Source organism: Hypomesus nipponensis, chromosome 8 (assembly GCF_054491055.1).
Source record: "Hypomesus nipponensis isolate SF chromosome 8, ASM5449105v1, whole genome shotgun sequence".
Taxonomy (NCBI): Eukaryota; Metazoa; Chordata; class Actinopteri; order Osmeriformes; family Osmeridae; genus Hypomesus; species Hypomesus nipponensis.
The window spans coordinates 10,289,005-10,312,890 of record NC_140368.1 but is presented as its reverse complement, the minus strand read 5'-3'; the positions used below and the strand labels follow the sequence as shown (position 1 = coordinate 10,312,890).

The window sequence follows — 23,886 nt, the reverse complement described above, 5'->3', positions numbered from 1 at the left end:
AAATTACGGTGTGGTTCCAAATGAACAACGTGCCTGCTCTGGCTTCCCGTCAGGTGTGCCCCTCTCATACAGTGTGCTATTACTGTCTGTGGCAACAAGATAAGCCTCCTGAGAAGTGCTCTCTACAGTAATAGTTGAACTATTAATATTATGTGGAGTAATAAAATCTGCATCAGATGCAACAGTGAACGGTGATGTCACCAAACAGACAAATCACCCACAATACATTTATAAATAAATAAGAATACATTTATTGATGAAAATTACAAGCAATAACTCGCCAGGGCCCACAAGCGAATGTATATTGTTATTACAAACAGTACATATGTACTTGTCTCCAGGAACAATAATCTTTGGTTTGTGAGAGTAAGCTGCTCAATGTTACACTTCTGTGGAAAATGTTCTATACTCATTCCCAACCAATTACAGACCAAAGTTCAAGGCCTGGGATTATGGTGGAAAAATATAAGTTTTTCATGTATATTTCATTTCTGCACAAAATATTCTGCAAATATTTATAATAATTGCAATATTGTTATGAGTGGTGGTTTAGTACAATTCAATATAAAATACATATTTGCTTTAATGTAATAAATGATTATTGAATAATATATGGATTATTAAGGCTATGAATTTTACAATAAGTATAACCCCATGCATCATTTTGCCAGACAAAAAATCACTAATTGTCCACAAATCACTAATTGCATCATTGATCCTCCCCAAGGAATGTATATACATACTTCAGACACATAGAAACACAAGATGCTACTTTCAGGCATGGCACTTCAGAATGGAAAAACAATACATAAGTTAACACTGCGCAAAACAACTTGGATCATAATCTACCATAAAATCATATAGGATTGCATGATGACGATGGAATGAAAAAACAAATAAATGCTATAATTGTATGTGGAATCTCTACTTGATCCTTTTGTGTAAACTTCAACCATATTTCAAAAGGTAGAAGTTGGACGACGTCAACACACATCAATCCCAGGATATAGAGAGCATCTGACAGCTGAGATCCCACAGTTTCTGAGCCACACTGTCGTCTGTGGCAGCCCTGGAGCAGGTGGCAGGTGCACAGTCACTGTGAGCAAACACAGACAACACACAACATGAGGCCTCACAGTATTCCAGTAACTACAGCATCAACAGAGCAAATGTTCTACTAGACAACATAATACATACTGTTGTTATTATTAAATAAATATGATTATTATCTCTGTTTTCTGAGTGACAAACAAACCAACCAAACCTGAGCTCACCTGTAATACCCACCACTCTTGGTCTCCAGTCCAGGGTCCACAGCGCAGTAGACGGTTGTCTGAGCTCCCTGGACTGAGTTCTTGGTGAACGGGCTGACCATCTTCATGACAGCCTGCTGTGCAGGGTTGAGGTGTCTCCACAGGTCAGTTTGGACCACTCCAGGGTGGAGGGAGTAAGCAGTCACACCGGTACCTAGGAAGGGAGGGAATGTTAAGCTCCATCATACAGTACTGTACATTAATAAGTATTCATTTACTATACCACTTGCCATTATCCAACGTGGGGTAAAAACTGCATGTAGTAAGTACAGTAGAAAGTCACGGACTAGTTAACCGTTCTAACAGTGTTACAATGATTGGTGCCAAATAACAATCTCTATTTGACCAGACATTGTGCAACAACATCATATCTCACGTACAACACTGTATAATTGTGCAGCTACACCACACCAAGCATTCATATTTGAGGTGCTCGAGGGTAAATAGACTGCTGCATTACAGAGTCCCGTACATTAACCAAATGAAGGAGAGATAAAGATGACCTTCTAGTCTCTTGGCCAGTAGATGAGTGAAGAGGATGTTGGCCAGTTTGCTCTGGCTATAGGCCTTGTTCTTGTTGTAGCCCTTCTCACTGTTGATGTCGTCCAGGTTGATGGTGCCCCAGCTGTGGGCCATGGAAGACACGTTGATGATCCTGGAAGGGGCTGATCTCTTGATCAGGTCAATCAGTAAGTACGTCAACAGGAAGTGACCTAAAATGATGGTATGACAAGACCCTGTGAGGTGAATTAACTGACCGTGTATTTGTCTCCCTTCTTAGTTTTATGTAATTATTAAATCCTTTCTTCTTTTTTTATCCCCATTACCTTCCACAAAGTGTTTGCTAGTATTCCTGGGGTCTACACAAAAACACAAATAACAATGGGCCTCATTCACCAAAGGTTCTTAAGAACAAATGTGTTCTTAAACCCCACTTACGCAGTTTTCACGAAGATTCTGGCATTCACCAATGTTTTCTTATTTGTGATTTGTTCTTAGGTAAGAACAGAATTTACACACAATTGAGAGCTGACATGTTTGCACAAAATAAGTAGTTATACGGTTTTCGTCCGCTCCTATTTAAAACTGAATATTTCTCTTCTTTATAATTTTGCACATAATAATATGTTTGTTTGAATAAATATACACTACACTTTTGCCCATTTGTAGAGCACTTTGAATTGCCATTGTGCATGAATTGTGCAAGGCCTATATACATAAACTAGCCTTGCTTTGCCTTCAATTCACTTCAATTATGTTAATGGGAAACCTTGCCATCCATAATTAGTGACTTATCATGGTATTAATAGGCCCAAAGTAGGCCTATTCCACACACTAGGACTACACCACAACATTTTGCAGATGGTGCCCTGAGGGAACGCATCTTCCGCGACCATACCGATTTATTTGCAGAGTGACGAGTACCTGTTGGGACGCTTAAGGCTACCAAAAACAGTCCTCATGGATATTTGTAACAGTCGGTCTTCTATGTTTTGAAAAAATGTTTTTTTGCCCCAGATTTCAGATCAAACCTTTTATTTTCACTTCATCAGTTCTGCTCCCTTCTCCAAATACAGCGTTCACTGCATGAGTAATTGCATTCCATGCATTGGTTTTTATTTACTGCTTTGTATCCATCGCTGACGCTGCTAAATCTGATGTATCGTTTGTCGCTAACTTGTTTGGTGTCAAGGCCTCCACCGTCTTTACCACTTCTTTTCGACATCTCTCTGAGTGTGCACACGGGCCTGCCAACTCATGCCCTTTCATGGGAATTAAAGGGCGTTTACTTATGCTAAATAGGAGCAACAGGGCACAGGCTTTCAATTTACGACATTGGGATTCATCATTCTAAAGCCACATCTGTGAACAATTCTGCAGTTCAGTCTGCTGTTTTCTTTTCTTAGGAACTTTCTTAAGAACAAATGTGAGAAATAACTTAGGAAGATATTGGTAAATGAGGCCCAATCTACTTACAGTTTTTTCTGAATGCTTAAACCCTTAACGTGATTCTTTTAGCACAATGTCTAAAACGACTAATACGCCTAGCAAAACCACTCACTGAGTTTGCAAAACTAAAAGCACAAACACTGCTTTGCACTCAGTTTTGTAACACACACTTTGCAAAACTGTAGGTACAATCCACTGCACAGCACTCTTTTTGCGGAACTGTAAACACAACTCACTGCTTTACACTCAATTTCCAAATGATCAACACACTCCTTGCAAAACTATACACTTGCATGGCTATTATTTACATTATTTTGCCAACTGTCTGGCACACTGTCACATGTAAAAACTGTTTTAGACAATTAGTTCACTTTGCAATCAGACTATAGATAAGCAACAGGTAAGCTGTCCGTGTGGAGCACAATGGAGGGAGCAGGAAGAGTGAGGATTAGAGGAGGAAGAGGATGTGGAGGTGAAGAAGCGATAGGGAGAGGACGACCAGGACAAGGAGGTGAAGTTAGAGGAAAAGGACAAGGAGGTGCAAGAGGAGGACGAGGAGGTGGAAGAGGAAGGGTAAGAAGAGTAAGACATATAATTACTGATGACATCAGAGCTACAATAGTGGACCATGTAATCAACCATGGAATGACCCTGAGGGAAGCTGGCCAACGGGTTCAGCCTAACTTGAGCCGCTACACTGTAGCAAGCATCATAAGGACATTTCGAAATGAGAATCGTTTAGTTCAGTCACTTTGCACTAAGTTTTGTAGCACTGCCATACTCTAATGACAAACACAACAATACCATACATTTAAAAATACTTAAATTGTTACTTTACAGAATTGCTACACGTCCAGATGCTGGGGGCAGAGGAAGAATGTTCACTGCAGAACAAGAGACCCATATAGTCAATATGGTGATTGCAAATAATTCCATAAGGCTACGAGAAATACAGCAGTGCATAATTGAGGACGACACCACCTTCCAAAACATGCACAATGTGAGCATTTCTGTATTATCTCGTGTACTTGCTCGCAACAGAATCCGAATGAAACAAATCTCCAGAGTCCCCACAGTGAACGTGTAAAACAACTGCGATATGACTATGTGCAACAGGTAAGCTATAGTATCATTGGTACTGAATCTGGAAGTGCATAGTGCTGTGCATGGGCCTAATGTGCTGCATTTGTTGTGTCTTGTCCAGAGAGTGATGGAGCTAGAGGCAGATGCCATGGGTCATGAGCAGCTTTTTGTGGATGAGGCAGGTTTTAACCTCACTAAAACAAGGAGACGTGGCAGGAACATTATTGGACACCGTGCCATAATCAATGTCCCAGGACAACGTGGTGGTAACATAACTATGTGTGCAGCTATAAGTCAAAATGGTGTAGTTCACCATCATGCAACCCTAGGCCCATATAACACTGCACAAATTATTATATTCCTGGACACCTTACATGACATGCTCACTAATGTTCAGAGACCAGAGCAGACCAGATACGTCATCATATGGGACAATGTTAGTTTCCATAGGGCTGCTTTGGTCCGCAACTGGTTTACAGATCACCCACTCTTCACTGTACTCTACCTCCCCCCATACACTCCATTCTTGAATCCAATTGAAGAGTTCTTCTCTGCCTGGCGCTAGAAGGTCTATGACCGTCATCCCCATCAACGCAAAGCCCTTTTACAGGCACTGGAGGAGGCATGTGGGGATATTGACCAGGCATCATGTCAGGCCTGGATACGGCATTACAGAAGGTATTTTCCCCGGTGCCTTGAACTAGAGGACATTACATGTGATGTAGACACAATGTTGTGGCCATGTGGCCAATGTGGACTGATTTTGTTTTTTCATTTTTTTTTCAGTGAAATTACTATTTGGTGTTTCGACCTGGAAAAACACACTTGTGTTTGTTTTGATGTGTGTAAATACACACCAGTACTTGAAGTTTGGATCCCTGTATGTCTACAGAACTATGACAAAAGTATGACCTCAAACTGACATAGCCTACCTCGTGCACAGAGACAGCAAAAGCCGGATGTGTTTTTTATTCATACCATCAGTGTGTAGTTGGCGCATTGTGTGCTTATTAATGTGATGGCTTGTGTTAACTGTTTGATACAAAAATTAAATGTTTACGAAGAGTTAAGCAAGGTTCATTAGCTTTTGCAAGAGAATTACAATGTTTTGCTGATTTGGTGAAGGGTTTTCTTATTCGTGTGAAGAGTTTAGCAAAATAGCCAATAATTACAAAAAATGTGCTTAAGCCATCAGAAAAAACTGTAACTCTTGTTATTCTGTGCTATTGTATCCTTGTTACAGAAACAGGAACAGGAAGTAAATTAAGTTCCTGAAAATAGTTAATGGTGAGTGGGTACATTATCACTGATGTTAAAGAGAGTTAACATGTCATGACTTGTTTAATGATAAAGGGCACACTTATTTCCTCAACCTTGAAAGGGCCTTGCATTTCTGTAACTTACCTTTGTTATCTATTATTTTATTGACAAACTAAAGTCCATTATTTTATTAACTTTGTATTCTGAAGTAATGCTTGAATTCATACTTTTTTCGTCCATTTTTGTCATTGAGTCGGGGTGGTTTAACATTTCAGATTATATGATCAGGTTAATCATCGACAGTGGCCTAAGCACAAATTAAATGTTTGCATCTCCCTGGCAATGACCAAGTGTAGGGGCCTGCCTCGCCCTGTTAATACATGCTTGTACTCACCCATGTGGTTGACACCGATCTGCATCTCAAAGCCATCTGCTGTTTTCCCATAGGGACAAACCATTACTCCAGCATTGTTGATAAGGATGTTCAGTTTGCTTTCCTCTACAGACAGATCAGAGGAGAGTCCAGTATAACAACAATGTGGTGTGCAATTATCTCCACTGAAACGTATGGTGTCTATGGAGGGGTCAGAAGATCCTAATGTATAGAAATGTCATGTGATTATGCTCCTACCCCTGTTGATGACCTCTGCAAACTCCTTGATCGACTTGGTATCTGACAAATCAAGCTTTAGGATGACAACGTTTTTATTGCCGGAGCCTTCTATAACTTCTTTCAGTGCAAACTCTGCTTTCTCCATATCTCTGCAAGCCATGATGATTCTGGCTCCTGTTAAAAGGTTAAATAAAAAAGTATTCTTGAAATCGGAATCAAAACTGAATGTATGGTTCCACCTCGTGTCACCGGATGGTATAAACATAAATAATAGACTTCCCCCGGACATCAACAGGTCATCAAGGGGTACATTTAAGCGTATGATCAATAACTTAACATGCTATACTCCGTGTGATTAAATGATTAAATACAATTTTACCAACATTTATTAAAGCACCGAGAGCATAAAAAGAAACCTGTGAGGATAGGGCAATCTTGGAGGACATGTGAGAAAAGGAAACGCTTTATCTCGGTATTGCAAAAGCATAGCCTACCTCTCTTTGCCAGATCCAGAGCTGTCTCTTTGCCGATGCCAGTATTGGCTCCAGTGATGACAACTGTTATATCATCGAGTCGCGCATCTGAGGACCATGGCCTCCGAAAAATGTTTCTAATGAATTGAGTAAAATGATTTAATTTCCAGTTGGTGGTCAATTTGCAGGAGTTACAAACATGTGATAAGTGAGACACTGGTTCTTTTAGCAAGAACGACCTCGAAAAAGAATCACGTTAAACAAAACAGACATGACTTTACTTCCCTGAAATGAAAACCACCCAGTTGTGCAATTAGTTTGTCTTATACTTGTAGATCTTATTTAAAAATCCAGAAGATCTCCTAGGATAATGACACACTTGTAAGGTTGTTGTTTTATCTCACCTCAAAGATTGCATTTTAGATGACAACAGCGCAAGATCCTCTTGTCTTGTAAATTTTAAAATATTTTTTTGGAAGGCACTTCCAAGTGGGATCGCTGGGAGATTTAAAACACGGAAACGTAAAAAACGTAATTGCCACATAATAGGGTGTCATCAAGTCAATCATCAGGTGTTGACCAATGAAATCTTTCTTAGTCAATTTCGTTCCGCCTTCATACAGCCGTCTAGCTGCTTTCCAGTGGGCTTTCCACTCTTAAACACAAGATGGCAGAAGTGTCCTTTTAATTGTAGATCATGCCAAGAGCTTGACGAGGTAGAAACCTGTTCAATGGGGAAAAAATTGACCATAAACAGTCATGATCTTTGAAATATGAAGTATTAGTGTTTTAAATTAGTTTGAATATGATTGATAAGAAGCATTCACATATTTCATCTTCATAAATTCCTAATAAAAACGTGTATTTCTTATATTTTAAGACCCCTGTCTGTACTGACCAGGTAGAACATTAATTGTTGGTATGTCTAAACCTATTTGACCTAGGAGGCAGTCTACATCCATGTGAATCGGCAAGCCCTGCCAAAACATAGACACTTTTGAAAGATATACCTTACCAACTTGAAAGTAGGTAGGGTATTTGGGTAAAATTACTTAATGGTTTTCTCTCATTCTTTCTCCAGCAAGAAATCAATGTTCAAAGGCCTATGCACCCATGACAAGTATCAATAGCTCACACTCAGAAATGAATGGTTCATTTCGTTCAGACTGTACAGGCCAACACTGGCTTTTAAACTGTCCTCCATGACATTCAGTGTCGTGAGGGTCATCAGAGCAGGAAATGTGTTGCTAGCCATCAGCTGATTGTCTGTAAGTAAACATTTCCTTCCCCTGGCTCAGCAAGCCTAGACACTGAAATACAGTGCCTGAGTGTGTGTGTGTGTTTGTTTCATGTGTGTATGGATTTGAGCTATAATTAGATTAGCTGTGATTAAACCCCAGCAGGGTTTCCTATAGAAGGACAAAGCTAATTCAAGCTACTTTGTGTTTCCCTGGCCGGACTGTAACAGGGGTCCGCCACTGTTTGCTTTTCTCACACCAGCTTCCTCTTCCTTCTCAAGAAGTGGAGGATGATATGTGCCTCTGTATAAATCTTTTTTTTTATATGGCATTTAGATAAAAATAAAAACAATGGAAATACCCACTTGTATGTAAAGCAAAGCATTTGAAATACTACCTTTCTCATCTTGTCATTGTACCTACAATATATATGGCACAAAAGGAGGAGCAGAATGCATAATGTTTGTGTATTTCTGTCTATTTTTGACACAATGACCAACAGATAGGATCTATTTATTTGTTAACCTTTTTTGTCCATGTTTGTATTTATATTCCTTGTCTTTCATATGAAACCCATTCATTTGTTAGCAGAACTATGAGCCATAACAGTTTACTTAACCCACAGCTGGCGCCATAGACCCTTCCTACAGCCAGAGACAAGAGGAAAGCAAGAAGGATGCACCCTTTGGCTCCTCTAAATAATGGGAACAAACCATGTTGACATGAAAAAATTCATGCCCCTCGCTCTTCATCTTGCTCTTCCTCTCTCACCTCCAGGTGGCAACAGTGCCAAGGAGGAGTAAAAGGTTGAGTGCGTTTACAGGGTACATGAAGCAAACCTGGCAGAAGATCACAGAGAGTGTAATTGGTGGATAGAAATGCAAGAGGTGTCCTTTTCCAGAATTTAAAACTTGTAAGACTTGTGTATTCACTTGTGAATTATTATTGTCAAGGTACACTATAATGTTAAATAATGAATGGCATAATTCAAAGCAACCAATTTGTATCTGCCCTTTCCACACAGGTTACCAGTTGATCCCACAGAACTAACAGTCCAAATGTTGACATTTCAACACGGTTGCTACAAGGTCACGTCCCAGATTGCCAGGCTGTCGGGTTTGTACTGTAAACTCCCAAGTACAAAGTAGCCAAGGGCTTGAAGGGCCAGAGTAAATGTTGTCTTCCTCCTTCCTTTCTCCCTCACTCTAACCATCATGGTGTCACAGTTTGTCCTTTTCTCTCGATTTATCTGTGTCTTTCTGTCCCCGACTCCCTCCCCTTGGTGTCTCACCCTCCTTTGCCTCTATTTCAGTTATGTAACACATAAACGGTTCCATTCTGTCGCTCCCTTCATTCCTTTTCCCCTCTTTACAGATCCAATCTCAAATGTTAAATGGATTTTTTCAACTGCTGCACCCTTTCCCCAGATCACAATCATCGCCTTCATCTTTTTTTCTCGCCTCGTCTTTTGCACCCGGTGATGGTGCTCTCAGAGAGAGAGAGACAAACGAGAGCGAAACGTTGACTGACACGCAACATTTCTAATTAAGCCAGCTACCTCGGTTCCCTTGGTACTAGACGTCCCTTTTTCTCGCCAACATTTTGTTTTCTTTGGTCCGTTTTTGTGAAACAGACACATAGGGGGAGTGCACAGAATCAACATAGCCTCCTCTGCAGGGACACCACCACTATCTCTGCAGAGCGGAACAGAGCCACAGTGAACGGCAAGGTCACACAGAGGTTGTCCTTATGTTGTTGCAGACCAGAGTTAATCTTCCAGGACCTCCATGGAAAATTGTTCATGGTATGGCCTCAAGAGAAAAGATGGGGCTTAAACTGCAACCACAGACATCAGTTAGTTGTATAAAAAAGGTTGTGTTGTGTAATGTCTCCCTTTCTGAAGGGAACTTGTGAGTCTCCTTTCCTTATGTGCAGGAGGCCCTTGCAGCCACTAAATCTGTGGTCACACCAGAATTATGATGGCTTGATTGGCCAAATGTACAGTGGACACATGAAGTTTCACAAAAAGTGAAATACAAGAATTAGCCTACACGTTTAAGAATGAAGTATGCTGCATTATGTTACCTATACCACATACATGGTTTTATGCATGCAAGTCAAGAGTAATAAATCACTCAAATGCATTCCGCCTTCTGCTACATCTGCACATGTTGCACGGTCCTGACATGCCAGTGTAACTGGATGTCACACTGCTCAGAGAATGAACAAAAGGCCAACGTCTCCCCTGCCACGTTTGTAGCCGTTTCCAAATCCTACGTGATCCTCAGCATGGATTCTGAGCTCTTCAAACACATTGTTTTCCCTTTTCTCATGTGTGTCAAAGTAACCCTGATATCTCCACCATCTGAGCTGTGCATGACAGGTGAGCACGCCCTATCCCACACTCAAACTTCCTGTTAATCAAACCTTTTGATCTTGCCTGTTTTATCTCCCAGGCTCTGTCCACAACGTAGCCCCCTCTGATGCAGTGGAACATGACAAAGAGATCTGGGATATACGTGGTCTGTTTGTGACACAATCAGATTGACAATGACCTTAGGAAGGTGCTAAGGCGATGTTGACCTGTTCTGTTCTCCTTTGAAGGTGAGCAGCCGTCCATGTTTTGCTCCAGTCTTAGGATGTCTGCAGCCCAGGCTATATATAGAGCGGTCTCAAGGAGTCAGTGATGTAAGTCACAGTCCGTCAGGGTCTAATGCAGCCTTTGTTCAGGGTGGGTTTATGCAAATGTGTTGACAAAGACACATTTGAACGTGTCACATTCGGCGTCTTACAAGAAGCAAATCTGAATCGAGACATCAGGGCCTTTCATAGGGTGATTTGCTTTGTATCAAGACGTTTTCCCAGCAGTACAGCGTATATTATCATTGGTAGATTGTGGACAATGGTTTACACCACTATGAAGGGCTTTGAGTTGTGCAGAGACATAGTGTACAGTAGTTCCTATTTTAGGATGCATGAAACGTAAATCTGTCCGGGCACACATTCAACCCCCCTGCAGCTTGACACATTTACTCCGTACATAACCTTCAAATAATCTTCCCCAAATACAGAAGTGGGGAGTGTGAGACTACAGCGTATCATTCATCATAAATGACACCCTGTGCCCGACTTTCCCACACAGACCGCTTCAGAGCCCTCCTCCCTGTCAAGAAGTCCAGAACGGACACATCGGGCATACACCCGGCCCCACATTGCTGCTCTGGCTGCACAGGGTCCGGTGACAACCCAGCTCTGAAGCTCCCTCCCACCTCTCAGACCAGATCAGGTGTGCCTGCCCGGCTTCACATCCAGCTCCAGGGCGACCAACACACAGCAGCTGGCTGATGAACCCAGCCTGTCAGCTGGATGCTGTTTGGCTGACTTAGGTCATTTACATGCAGTAGTAAATGATCGTTTGGAAATGCATACTGGATTTTACAGTGGGAGTATGAAGAGGGTGTTGGAGAGGGTATATTGAGGCTGCCTTCTCTTTCTTACAGATTTTTCAGTGTTTGTTCAGTGTTTTTACGTGTCATGCTTTGCTGATGTTTATCAAGGCAATGTAATGCGTTATAATCAGTATGCTATTCATTTCCTGGTGTTGACCAACTGAATGTGTTCCTCTGTCTGCAACAAATGTATCTCTACAGAGACGCATGAAAAAGAGAGGACTTCACAGTGTTAAATGTCAAGTGTCAAGTGACAAGTGCTTTGTCAGTTTGGTATCCTCTGTGTGATGGCCGAATAAGCCATTCCTATGATAGTGTTATGACAATATTATGAAAATGCCAATTAGCTACATGTTTACAAGAGGTCTGGGGCTGAATAATGACGTACCAGTAACAGAGCGACACTAAGTGAATTATGAAGAGGGAAAGCAGATCCTTCTCCAGCCTGCCCGTGCTCAAACACACAGAGACCTATACAGTACTCTATAGGTCGGTCTGGGCTGCGGGCGCTGGGTTTATTTATGGGTCAGTGGTCTGTCAAAACGGATGGAGCCTTTCGAAAGAGGAATCATTCTGCTTCTTCCTGCCCCAATAGTAAATCACACAGGTCCTTACCGTCCTCTTATGCCCAGCAGGCAATGCTCAAGCTTCCATCCCAGAATACACAAACGGAGGACAAACAAGCCAGGCAGAATTTAACTGGGGACAGTTTAAAAAAACAACAGTGGGTTAATCCATAGAAACATTGTTTGGTAAAATAAATTGATTCACAATATCATTAGTTCTTACGAATGTTCTATGTCAATGTGTTCCACCAGATACTGTAGGAGTCATCGGTATAGGAGCCCAAGGCCACAACTGTCCAATAGTGAGCAGTATTTCTATATGTTTGCTGACAGCTGCCAAAGGCAGAAAGCCTAGAAGTATGTTCATGGTGTGTGAAGCGTTACATGCAGCTTGCAGCTCCACCTGTGTTTCAGTTTTGGACAAGGCCCAACCTGTGGGCTCCTAATATCCCAATGAACTACAGCAGGGTGCAGCTTTGATTTTAGCCATGCCCTCCTTTGGGATTACATTATGTAAGGCACACTAATCCTGATTTGTATTTAAACTACATTTCAGGATTGATAATATGGAGAAAAAAAACCCTAGCTTGATAAACCGGGCTTCTTCCTTCCATAAACACCCTATATTTGGGGTTAAGATGAATTATGTGTTGAATAATGGAATAAGCACGTTTATGTGTTTGTTAAATTGATTTACAAATGAAATGCATCTTCAGTAGTGACTGAAAGAGATATATGTTATTACCTCTTACACCACTTTCCAGAATTCCCAGGATGTATGGCGAACATACGGCCTGATGTTTTCCTTCTTATGTGTCTCAGATAAACACTTAATGATCTTGGAGCTCTGCCATAAATCTCCACTGCATTGAGACCAATAACATCATAGTAGGACTCCTAGCTCAGGAGGAGTCCTGTATGTAAAACACTGCGGCACATTGAAGTGCCTACAGAGCATGGGACGAGAAGAGCATGCCAAAAATAAATGATGGCACATTTAATACTTCTTCTTGCAGACACACTCAGTAACTCACACACACACACACATACACACACAACCACACACAGACTCTCTTGGGTAACCTGAAGGGAACAGAACCTGGTCAATAGAACCTCCAATCTTCTGTCTGCTGCTATTATAATGAACAGATGCCATGCCTTCTGTAGTGAGGCAGACCACATAATACAGAATCCTATATCCATGGTTTTGTCCTGAGATGTGGTGATCTGGAATTGAAGTGTCAAGCCTAGATTCCTCCCTATTCACTCATACAAAATTACACAAAACATGAATGGACTGGGGGCGACACAAAAATGAGAAGGAGCGAAAATGGCCTTGAAGAGGCCGGTAGGAGGGAGAGGGAGTCCTGGCCCAGCGGTCCTCATATGCATCTGAATGAGCGATTTGCAAACAGGTTTTTGGGCTTTGAGCCATGAAACTTCTTTTAGACTGGCAATGGAAAACTGTCCAGCCGTGAACTATTGATATTCTATTCATGTCCTCCAGTGTCAGTCCCAAGAGAAATTCAGGTCACGTCCAAGCAACAAAAATGTGCAGGACAATAAACGGCAGTTGATGCAGCACACACGTTTCTACTATTATCTGTAATGTTACTATCAACAACATTCAATTGCTATTACAGTAAGGAATGACTATTTAATTTGGCAGATGCGCTGTGTAGAAGCCATGGAAAATCAATGTTTTTTGGTCCTGTGCTGACCAAAATCTCTCCCCTGTGCCTTCCAGCTGAAAGTGGATGGATATGACATTAGGATGAATTAGACTGTCTTTCCAGACCCCCCCTTTTCCATCTTATACTCGAGGGAAATACAAATATAAAGTATGTCCCCCTCCTTTTCAAGAAGACATTTTCATATTTTCGATGTAGCCTACTTTAATCATCATTTAAAAAAAAATCACCCCCATCACATTCTGTGTGTATATCCTGCTTCACTGTCTACAGCCATACACATGAACTACTGCGTTGTCATGACTACCATGCCCAGCAACACACAGAATTTGAGAGAGATTATCCTCGGGGTGGCTAGCTATGCTAAACAGCTCTTCTAGACATTCACTGAAACGTGGGGAGACTCTAAAATCGGCCTATTGACGATGGGGCCAGAATGTAGTCTACCTTTTGTATTGTCGCCTTTGTCTGGATAATTCCAAATGGGTGAGCTTCACACCCCATGCTGGTAATGCACTGGTGGTGATGCTGAGCAACAAAGAAGGTCTGCTAAATATATCCCTCCATTACAAAATAAAGTACGGTCATCAGAAAGCCTACATATTGCTTTGGCTGCATGTGTAACTGTTTTGGACAACAAGCCATCTTCTATGAGAATGTAAACAGAGCAGATGCCACTGCAGGCATGTTTCTGTTCTCATTCTGTCAGATTTCACCACTTCCAAACCTTGAGTTGCTTGTCTCCTTTCCATGCCTGAGTCGCCTGCTGACAATATATATATATATATTATTTTTTTATTTTTTTTGGGGGGGGGGGGGAGTTTAGGCGTTATTTTGAGGAAAGTTTGGCATGTTCTCAGTCTGCTCAAAAACTGCCTTCATCCTAGACCCCTCCTCATCCTCCTTCTGGGCAGTTGGCCTGGACAGGGCCCATGAAGCCAGGAAAACAGACACTGAAAATGTGTGTGTGTCTGTGTGTGTTTGTGTCTTCAAGTGTGTGTCAGCGTGTGTGCCTGCGGATGTATCCGTGAGTGCAGTTCTGCGATTCAATATGTAGATTTTGTGCAAAATTGAAGCACAAATGAGATTTAATCAGTGGCATTGCCATCTGATTTGAATGGAACAGATTTACTGTTCAGTCTCTATGGAATTGCATCAGACATCCTCGGTAATATCTACTCAGCCATCCGCAGTAATGGGCACCTCAGAAAATGGAACATTTCTAAATAATAACCTAGATAATGGCTTTATGGATCCTTTAGCACATAACACAATGGCAGCAGAACATGCTGATGAATAATTCAAGGGTGGGGGGCAAATGATGACCGGAGGAAATGTGCAGAAAAAGGACACTCACAACTACATGCCATCAACAGTGGGGATGAGCAGGGATACAGGTTGGTTGGTCTACTTTCCACAAGATTACACTGTGGTACCATAGATGAAGGGATTGTAGAGATTCAGAGATCAAAGACTCATACTTCTAGCTTTTGGTATATGAACAGAATGTACCAAATAAGGGGGGGGGGGGGGGCGTGCTTGAAGGCAAATAAGACCTTTCAGAGGATAGTGGTTATTTCAAACCGTAAGATCAAACCGTTTTTTTTTCTCTTGTTTTTGCAATGCCGAATGACCTTTGGTGCACTTGGGACATGCTCAGGTCTTATCACTAGTTTGATCGTACTAATTGTGTGAGTTTAACCCCGCTCAAACCCCAGCTGTAGTATCGTGTACATTCAGGAAATGCTCTGCAATGGAAACATCCAAACAAGGAAGCTCAATTAGTCCCTTCATTCCAACAATCAAAATGTTGTTTTCAAAGAACTTCACAAGGGGTTTTAATCACAGAATCAAAACACACATGCTATTACCCAGCATGGCAAAAGGCTTGACAAACAATCATTAAACGCAGGGTAAGTTTCGCTTAAGCAATTATGGCTTGAGTTTGATAGTATCCAACCTAAAATAGCACCCAAAGTGCTTCTTGAATATATTATTTATCCCAGCTTCAAATCATTTGAGTACAACATACGTCCAGTAAGCAGATTTGTTCATTTCAAAGGGTGAGAGAGAAATGTAAACAGTCTGGAGGAGCACAAGCATCCAAAGACATCTGAAATCCATCTGGTGTGTAAATGGAAATCCCATTAAATCTGTATACCGTAGGTGTAACAATACAATGGTCAATGAGGTGGCAGCCGCGCCATCTAGACTGAGCAGCATGTGGAAGTGTATTTGGTGATGCTTTGGATTCCGCTAAGTCGATTCCTCTAAGCACCCTGTGTTCTATATTAAGGTAATGAGATCTACTCTCTAAAGACTGGCCCTCGGACATGACCTTGACCCACAATCGTTGGCAAAAACATTTCACCAACACAACCTTTACTGTACTATAATGGTTTCTATTGTTTCAGAATAACAATTAAACAGCCTGCCCGATTGCCTGTATTGTGTTGGATTTCTTAAACATTCTTGTTTTCCTCCCTGAAACATAGCTAAGCCTCAGGTGCAAAGTACTGTTGAATTAATACGATTAAACCGATCTTCAACAGCCATGAATGCAGACCTTTGTTCCCCTTTAAGCGTCTTAAGGAACATGTTGGTGGTTTTTAGTCAAACAAGGTAGTGTGTGATCATGATGTAGTATCAGTCAAGACACTCAGATATTGAGCTACCCATTTGTTACAATGGAAATAGGTTTGACTTTGGCGGAGTTGTTCTATCCTAGGGGAAAACTCCCTCGCCTTGAACCAATTAGCACTGGCACATGCACATACAAAGGCAGGGACAAAATACAACATAAATCCTGGGTGGACAGGAAATCAAATCACACTTAGTGTGCAGTAGTATTTAAGTCCCCTAAAGTGTTGATCCTCAAACTTGATCCTCCGGGCCCACTCTCCTGTATGTTCTAGATGTTTCCCTTCTCCAACACACCTGGTTCAAATGAATAGGTCTTTATCAAGCTCTGCAGAAACCTGATAATATCCCATTCATCTTAGTCAGGTGTGTTGGAGCAGGGAAACATCTGAAACATACAGGACAGTGGGCCCTGAGGACAAGGGTTGAAGACCACTGCCCTAAATATGAAGGTATCTGACCTTCTATGAACACACATGCAGTGATTATGTGAGTCTGACATCTGCGGTCACATGACGTGCATCCCAGAGTCATAACTGAACTGAGTTCAAATGAAGGTGGTGTTGTCACTTAAAATATGATCCAAAGGGTGCTGTTGTCTGTAATACGAGAACATGCTTTCATCAGTTACATCTCTTAAAGAATGCACTTGTTGAGGTTGAGCAGGCATCCTCTGTTCTACTGTACCCCACAGGTAAATCATATCGCTGACCAACTCACTTTGCTCTTAAAATAGACCAAACACTTTACTCTACAAAAAGAAAATACTTAACTGCACTAACGTAATTATGTCACTAGCTACTCAATTTGATGTACAGTACTGTAATTTAATTTAATGTACCTTCTGATCACTAATTATGTCATGATTAGAATGAACAGACTTGTCTTTGCTGTGTCGTTATAGAAAGGAATCTCTGGCAGGTTACGGTGTGAGTCAAATCCAGAGGCAGTCTGTGTTCACTTCTGTTTCAGGATCTTTTTAACGGGTGGTAATTGTGAAATCAAGTTTTACTGTGTGCGCATGCCTGTATGCCTGTGAAGATTCCTTTCAAATGTACACTGCCGACATTGTTCACCCAGAATGGATTTGTAAACAATTTTTCCTCTTTACGTGACAGTCATGCTATGTGTCACCTAATGAACCACTAACCAATCAGGCAGCCACTAACCAATCAGGCAGAACTAGTCTACTGGGTTCCAAGTACATCAATTGTCTGCTTTGCTGGTTTGCCTGTTGTCTGGTTACATACTGTGCCCTCCAGAGGCCCTTGTTGGCCCCTCATGCTTCTCCTACTGCCTAAGGAGGAAGTGAGATGGAAATCAGTTGGGCCATTAGTAGTATCTGTTTTGACTTCAGATGGTGGAGGTATGTGTGTTTGATTTGCCAACACTGAGAATCTGCTCTACTGTTCCTACAGAGAGAATGTATCTGCTTGTGGACCGGTCTGTACCGGTTCCAGGGCTGTAGGCAAGGAGATAACATGGGGAAGTCAGAGGAAGGCCATATTCACATTTCAATCCTCATAGCAGGATGACAAGTTTCTTTTCTTCCTCAACATTGCATCTGTTGAAAATTATTTTGAAAGCAGTAAACATTTTCTAATGTGATGTTTCTTCACACGATGCAAAGCCAATCAAATAAAAAAATACTATAAATTAGGCTCTGAAAAGGGAATTGAGGACAGATGCTAGACAGGTTGGAAACAGTAGCTAGCTGCTTCTCCAGATGAAAAATTAGGAAGCACAGGTAACGAGGAATAAATACACAATCTGTTAATTAGACAATCTCTTGGGGGAACCAGGATAAGTTATGTAAGTCAGACCGAAAAAAGCTTCTTCACCGTGTTTATAAAAATTATTTTGTATGTTTTTATTATTTTTGTAGTTATTTTTATATAACTAAAAATGTGTGTGTGGGTGTGTTCATAACAGTAGCCTAATCAGCAAGGTGTTGCGTCCATCTTGTGAAACAACTGTCATGACCTCTCAATGACACCCACACACAAATGCACACGCACACCCACACAGTAACACACATCCTCTAACATCCTCCTGCCTTGACCCTTGGGGTTTTTCTCATGTCTGGCCGTTTGTCCTATTCTCTGTGAAGTTGTCATTCCTAATACTCTTACATTAGCATTGCACCTAAGGGCTTCACTGGAATATATATTTTTTGTACTGAATTTAACTGCCACATAAAGCGCAAATATACACAGCTTGCATTTGTGGTAACTTTGCAGTTGCACTGGATTTCGGATAACCAAGATAGCCATATCATTGCACTGCTGTATGATTACCAAAGACATACATTCATTTTGTGGGTATGTTCTTCCTGATGGCCATTCACACATGCTGTTGCAGACAATCATTTTTTACTGTTCTTGTTGGAGGGTCTTCACAATCTGGTCTTCCTGAGCACTTTATGTTATCGCACTGGCAGCATGTTGAGGCCAGCAGCGTGGGTCAGAGGAAGATTAGAGATTAGGATAACAGGCCCACCCAGACCCTCCCTCCTCATCCAAGGGGGTTACTGAGTGTAGAGGAGACACCCCCTGACATGCAACTTTCTATTGAGTTCTTTTTTCTTGTTTTAATATTTGATTATGGGATTCTCTAAATTTTGGGAATTTTCCTAAATTAGGATTGACCATAGACTGTACAGTAAGGCAGTGTTATCATGGGATAACTCAAGACTGTTTTTTTAATCATTACATTTACATGTATTCATTTAGCAGACACTTGTATCCAAAGCGACTTCCAAGACTTCATAAAAACTATACTGTATGTGTTCACAGCACATAGTACATTGTGTGTGCTATGTACTTTTGATGTGAAGGGTATTGTACACAATATATTTGGAATCCTTTTTATGCAGGACATGAGAGCAAATTAAATGAACAATTACTTATTGTTTGAAATCTTCCGGTTCCTGCTGGTGATCAATCCTGTTTATCCCCACCTCAAATTACCCTAGACAATGTCATATCCAGATGACGTTTAGTGGTCATTCAGGATGTATAATGATATAATATGGCCCTGTTTGAACACCCATCATTAAGGTCAACGTTAACCTTGTAGGTTTGCCAGACACACTGTGCTGTTCGTGAGAAACCTGTCACATCCTCATTTCTGTGAGAAAGACAAACCATAGACTGCTTCCCTAAAATGCCACTGCAGTTAGTCAGACAGACAGACAGACATGGTTTGCGAAATTATGACAGCCACAAATTGGACAGTTAGGAGAGAGACACAGAGAGAGAAAGATATAGGGGGAAAGACCAGGAGAGAGAAAGAGAGAGAGAGAGAGAGAGAGAGAGAGAGAGAGAGAGAGAGAGAGAGAGAGCGAGAGAGAGAGAGAGAGAGAGAGAGAGAGAGAGAGAGAGAGAGAATATGAAAGAAAAACCTAGTCGGCCAATTAAGCTCAATGCACTCCAACCTTCTTCTCTCTTCTTTGCCTTCAACACAATTCTATCCATCCTTCCTCTACACACACGAGGAAACACATGATGCCTCAGCCTTACAGTCAACCCCTATAGACACCTTCCACTGATCTGGGCGCAAGATTGTGAGGGCCTGCATGACTTGGTACACTCACATTGCATTCAATCCTGCCATCACTGGAGTCTCTCATGTATATCACAACTCTTGGTCCTTCACCTCAATGATATGGTGTATTTAGGGTGAAGCTGTGTCTTTATCTTTTACGATCATAGTGAAGAATGTTCTTCTGCGTGTCAGGCTCCAGACACAAGCTATCTTGGTCTACATGTCAAAGGCGGGTTCATCGGACACATTGTTCTTCTGATAAAGACAATGGTCCAGTGTGTGGAGGTGACTGTGTTCTTCATGAAGACGACAGTTGGCTTTCAAAAATGTACTGATTAGGGATATGTAACCTTTGAAATGGATTCCTATGCTTCATCTCAAAGCGACTTACAGGAAGTATCCTCATTGTGTCAACATGCTTATATAATAGAAGGAATCTGATCTTGTCTTGTTCTAGCCTAATCTCTTATTCTCATAAGAGATTACTGCATTGTGTATGCATGTCTGTTTATGAGAGAACCAGGGGAAGGAGGATTAAACTGTTGACAAAAATGTTTGCGTAAAGATTTGTTTCGTATAGAGGGACCTTCTGTTATTCTATCTGTGCCAAACTGAACTTTTTTTGATACCAAGTGTGAATTTCTGTATTCATATGTGAATTGTGTTACTAGTCAAGTGTTCCCGTTTTGTGTGTGTACGTGTGTGTGTGTGTGCGTGTGTGTATCTACAGTATATATGTGTGTATGCAAACAAACTGAACATTTGGTCGGATACCTTTTTATGGCATGCGCAAGCTCTCCTGCACCCTCTGCAAAATACCTAACCACCAGTTTGGCCCTTAAAAAACCCTAGAGAAAAATTGCATCAGGAAATTGAAACAGTGCATTGACTTTCAATGGCCTACTATCTAGTGTTAGCTTTACAGAAACTTAAACTTTGAACAGGGTTATGGACTATAAAGCAATAAATCACTGCATTCAAACATACTGAGATAACACTTTTGATATCAGGTATTCAACAATGGTTCTGTGTTTCCTCAGATACATCCACACCTTCAACAGCTGATTGCCTTTGATTATCCGACATTATGTGGTTAATCCCTTGTTGAAATGGGTTAAACAAGCATACAACAGTGCTCACATAAAACTAAATCCCATTCAGTGTAATTTAGGGCGTATTCTACAAACCCTACAGTACACACTCCCAGAGTCGTCCTGAGCAGTGCCATAAAACACGCTTTGACCGATTGGGGCCGCGGTCCCTCCCTCTCCGCTGTGACCTCTGAGACGGCCGAGGCTAGGCGGTGCGGACCGTGCAGCTGCCACCAGCGTCAGGTGGTAACGTGAGAGACCTAACCTCACGGTGCTCTCTGGGAAACCCTACTCCCCGGGGTGATGTGAGACCCCGCTCTCAGACACGACATGGGAGAGGGAGCAGGCAAACCGATTGGAGAATCGCTGGGCCGTGGTGCGATTGGCAAAGGAGAGAGAGAACAGGAAGAAGGGAAAGAGAGCGGTGTGGGGTGGGGTGCAAAATGTGAGGGGTGGAGTGGAGGAAAAGTGGGTAGGGTGTGTGCGGGGGGGGGGGGGGCTGCTTGAGAGTGAGAGAGAAAGCCTGATCTGTTCTGTTCTATCCAAGCAAAAAGGGTCCCTCCTTCTAATAACAACCTAGTCAACGCTTGCATGTTTTCTGACACACACTCCTTGTCTTTCACAGCATTTCCCAAGTAATGGGATATAGCAGTGTGTAAAAAAAGCCTTTTTTGCTCGATAGCCTTATTACTATGGCTGCCAGAGGTGTATGGTGGCCTATATGGATGACCTAGTTAAGGTTGTTCCTGTGGACTAGAGCAGGGAACATGAGGCCTCCCACAGCGACACGCCCTCCTGGTATCAGCCGCCCTCCTCTGTCTTATCAAGGGCTGCAGAGAAAACTCTAAAGTACCTCACTGTAAGATAATTGGGACCAAACAATCAGCCAAAAAACAGATCCCCGTTTTTCTAACCACACTTACAGTATGGCTTTTCCAAATGTATAAATGACCTTTCCTGACATATTGATATAGCTCTGAAGACTTTAGTGGTCTGCCAAGGAAAATGGATGTTGTTCATGGGATAAGAGCACTTGAAATCATTCCCATGTTGTTGAAGTAGTTGACAATCAGTGTAATCTAATTGTAGTTGTTTAAAGCATTAGGCTGCAGCCTGACCCTCCACCATCCCATCATCCTAGGATCCTGTTGTGACTGTGTTGTACGTACATGTTACAGCACCATGTCACATGACAGCACCCCGCTGTTTACTGTGTAGATAAGAAGGGGTGCTGTGCCTCCAATTACCTACAGCTTTCTTCAGTTCATTTTCTGCTAGAACAATCATCCAAAATGTCAAGAGGAACCGTCTAGAAAGTGATTCTGAAGAGCTGCCACGTGTCCATTCTAGGTTCGGTACAACAAGCACACGTGGTCCTTGACTAAAACGCATTCACAGAGATTCTTCATTGAAAGGGCCTCCTAAACAGATTTGAGCTATGTCAGTTGAACTGGCAAGTTTGTGTCATGTTCACAACAACAACCGTGGCATGTTTAAGACTGCTAATATTCCCTCTGGTTCCCCTCCAAGACTGTTTGCAAGACATCAGGCACTGAGAACGGGAAATTGTGAACTCATACTGGGAAGAGCTTATTTTGGGAGATATGGTTGACCCCCAGCACATGGTTTATAAGCCAACCAAACTTCCATTGCTAATCCTCTCTAAAAATGAATGAAAACACACACTCAAGTTAAGATTTAAACAACAATCATATCAAAATGTCTCTTCAGTAGTTTAAGAAACAGTTGTTTTCTTGTCTAAGCTTGGGGAATGTGTGTGTTTTCTCATCACCATTCCAGTGGATTATTATATGTTGATGTATGAGGCAAACATCCTGTTTGAGTGACCACAAGTGTCTCAAGATGAACTAATATTATGTTCTGGTTCAGAGTTATCAACTCTGTCGTAGTGATAAACCACTGCATGAAGTCTGACAGGCATTGTCCACAGAAGTCATGGCATTTTTGATGTTTTAGCTTTGTACTGTAGGGTAAGATGGCGATGACGTGTTCTGTATGTTCAGGATGAGAGGATACACCAGACGTGTGTGAATCCAAACACGTCCTCATCTCAGTTAAAGCCGGGCAGAGCCCTGTACATTTGTTGGAAAAATTAATCAGTAGCCTTGGTTTCTGTTGAAAAATGTGAGTAACAGCACACACACACTCCTGAAGACAACTCCCACAAACCACATTGAGCGCAAATACAGGAAATTACAAAAGGAAATTGTTATGACAATATTTAGAAACTGTAGTGCAATTCTCATTTCTTGGTTTACTTTATACTATGTACATGTTTATGTTAAACCAATGAACTCCAAGAGCCTCCACTCTCATGTGTCCAATCTATAAAAGAACTGTTACATACAAATTGGCCCAGTTTAACAATATGTTATACAGTCATTCTCTTGCCTCAGATTTGTGTTGTACCTTACTAACACTGACTCAACACTGCCATTCTGATTCACTTCTTCTTTGGAACCCACTGTTCAGCCTTAATGCAGCTGTTTCAGAGCAACTGTTGTGTCGTAACTGGTAGCATACATCATCTTTATGTTCTCAAAGCCAAAACAGGGACGGCAAGAAATAAAATAAAAATCGGCTAGTAACTTTAAAGGCTCATTGTAAATGAATAACGACATGAAGAGCGTCGATTCATACTACCATATTGAAAAAATGACTGATCTCTAAAACAACTGGGTGAAAGGTGAAAACATCAAGAAATATCATCGACTTTGCCTGCTCATAAATATACCTTCATTACACCCGGTCCAGTAGAGCTCCCATTAGACTCCCATCATCAATAAAGCAATAATACATTATACAAACCCAACACTTTGATTCACAGAGTACAGTACATCAATGCAGATTGTGTAAAAAAATGACGTGTTCAGACGTCATAGAGGTGGAAACATCTTAAGAGGAGAGTATTGCAGGGGTCCCTGGTGAGCCTGTGTGGTGGATGTGCTGCAG

The 23,886-nt window shown here is 41.6% G+C and overlaps 1 protein-coding gene across 2 annotated transcripts; it reads right to left on the bottom strand.

Moving 5' to 3' along the window:
* Positions 1–227: 227 nt before the first annotated feature.
* Positions 228–7,223, bottom strand: rdh12l (retinol dehydrogenase 12, like). 2 transcript variants are annotated; one of them, XM_084703118.1, is made up of 7 exons: positions 7,097–7,223; positions 6,714–6,829; positions 6,238–6,393; positions 6,001–6,105; positions 1,817–2,026; positions 1,288–1,467; positions 228–1,096 (listed from the first exon to the last, which is right to left on the bottom strand). In XM_084703118.1, exons 1-7 carry the CDS (start codon positions 7,108–7,110, stop codon positions 984–986), a joined length of 894 nt encoding a protein of 297 aa, XP_084559244.1. In that variant the 5' UTR covers positions 7,111–7,223; the 3' UTR covers positions 228–983. The 2 variants fall into 2 exon arrangements, with proteins under 2 accessions (XP_084559244.1, XP_084559243.1); XM_084703117.1 differs by having other exon boundaries at positions 1,275–1,467; positions 7,097–7,222.
* Positions 7,224–23,886: the final 16,663 nt, after the last annotated feature.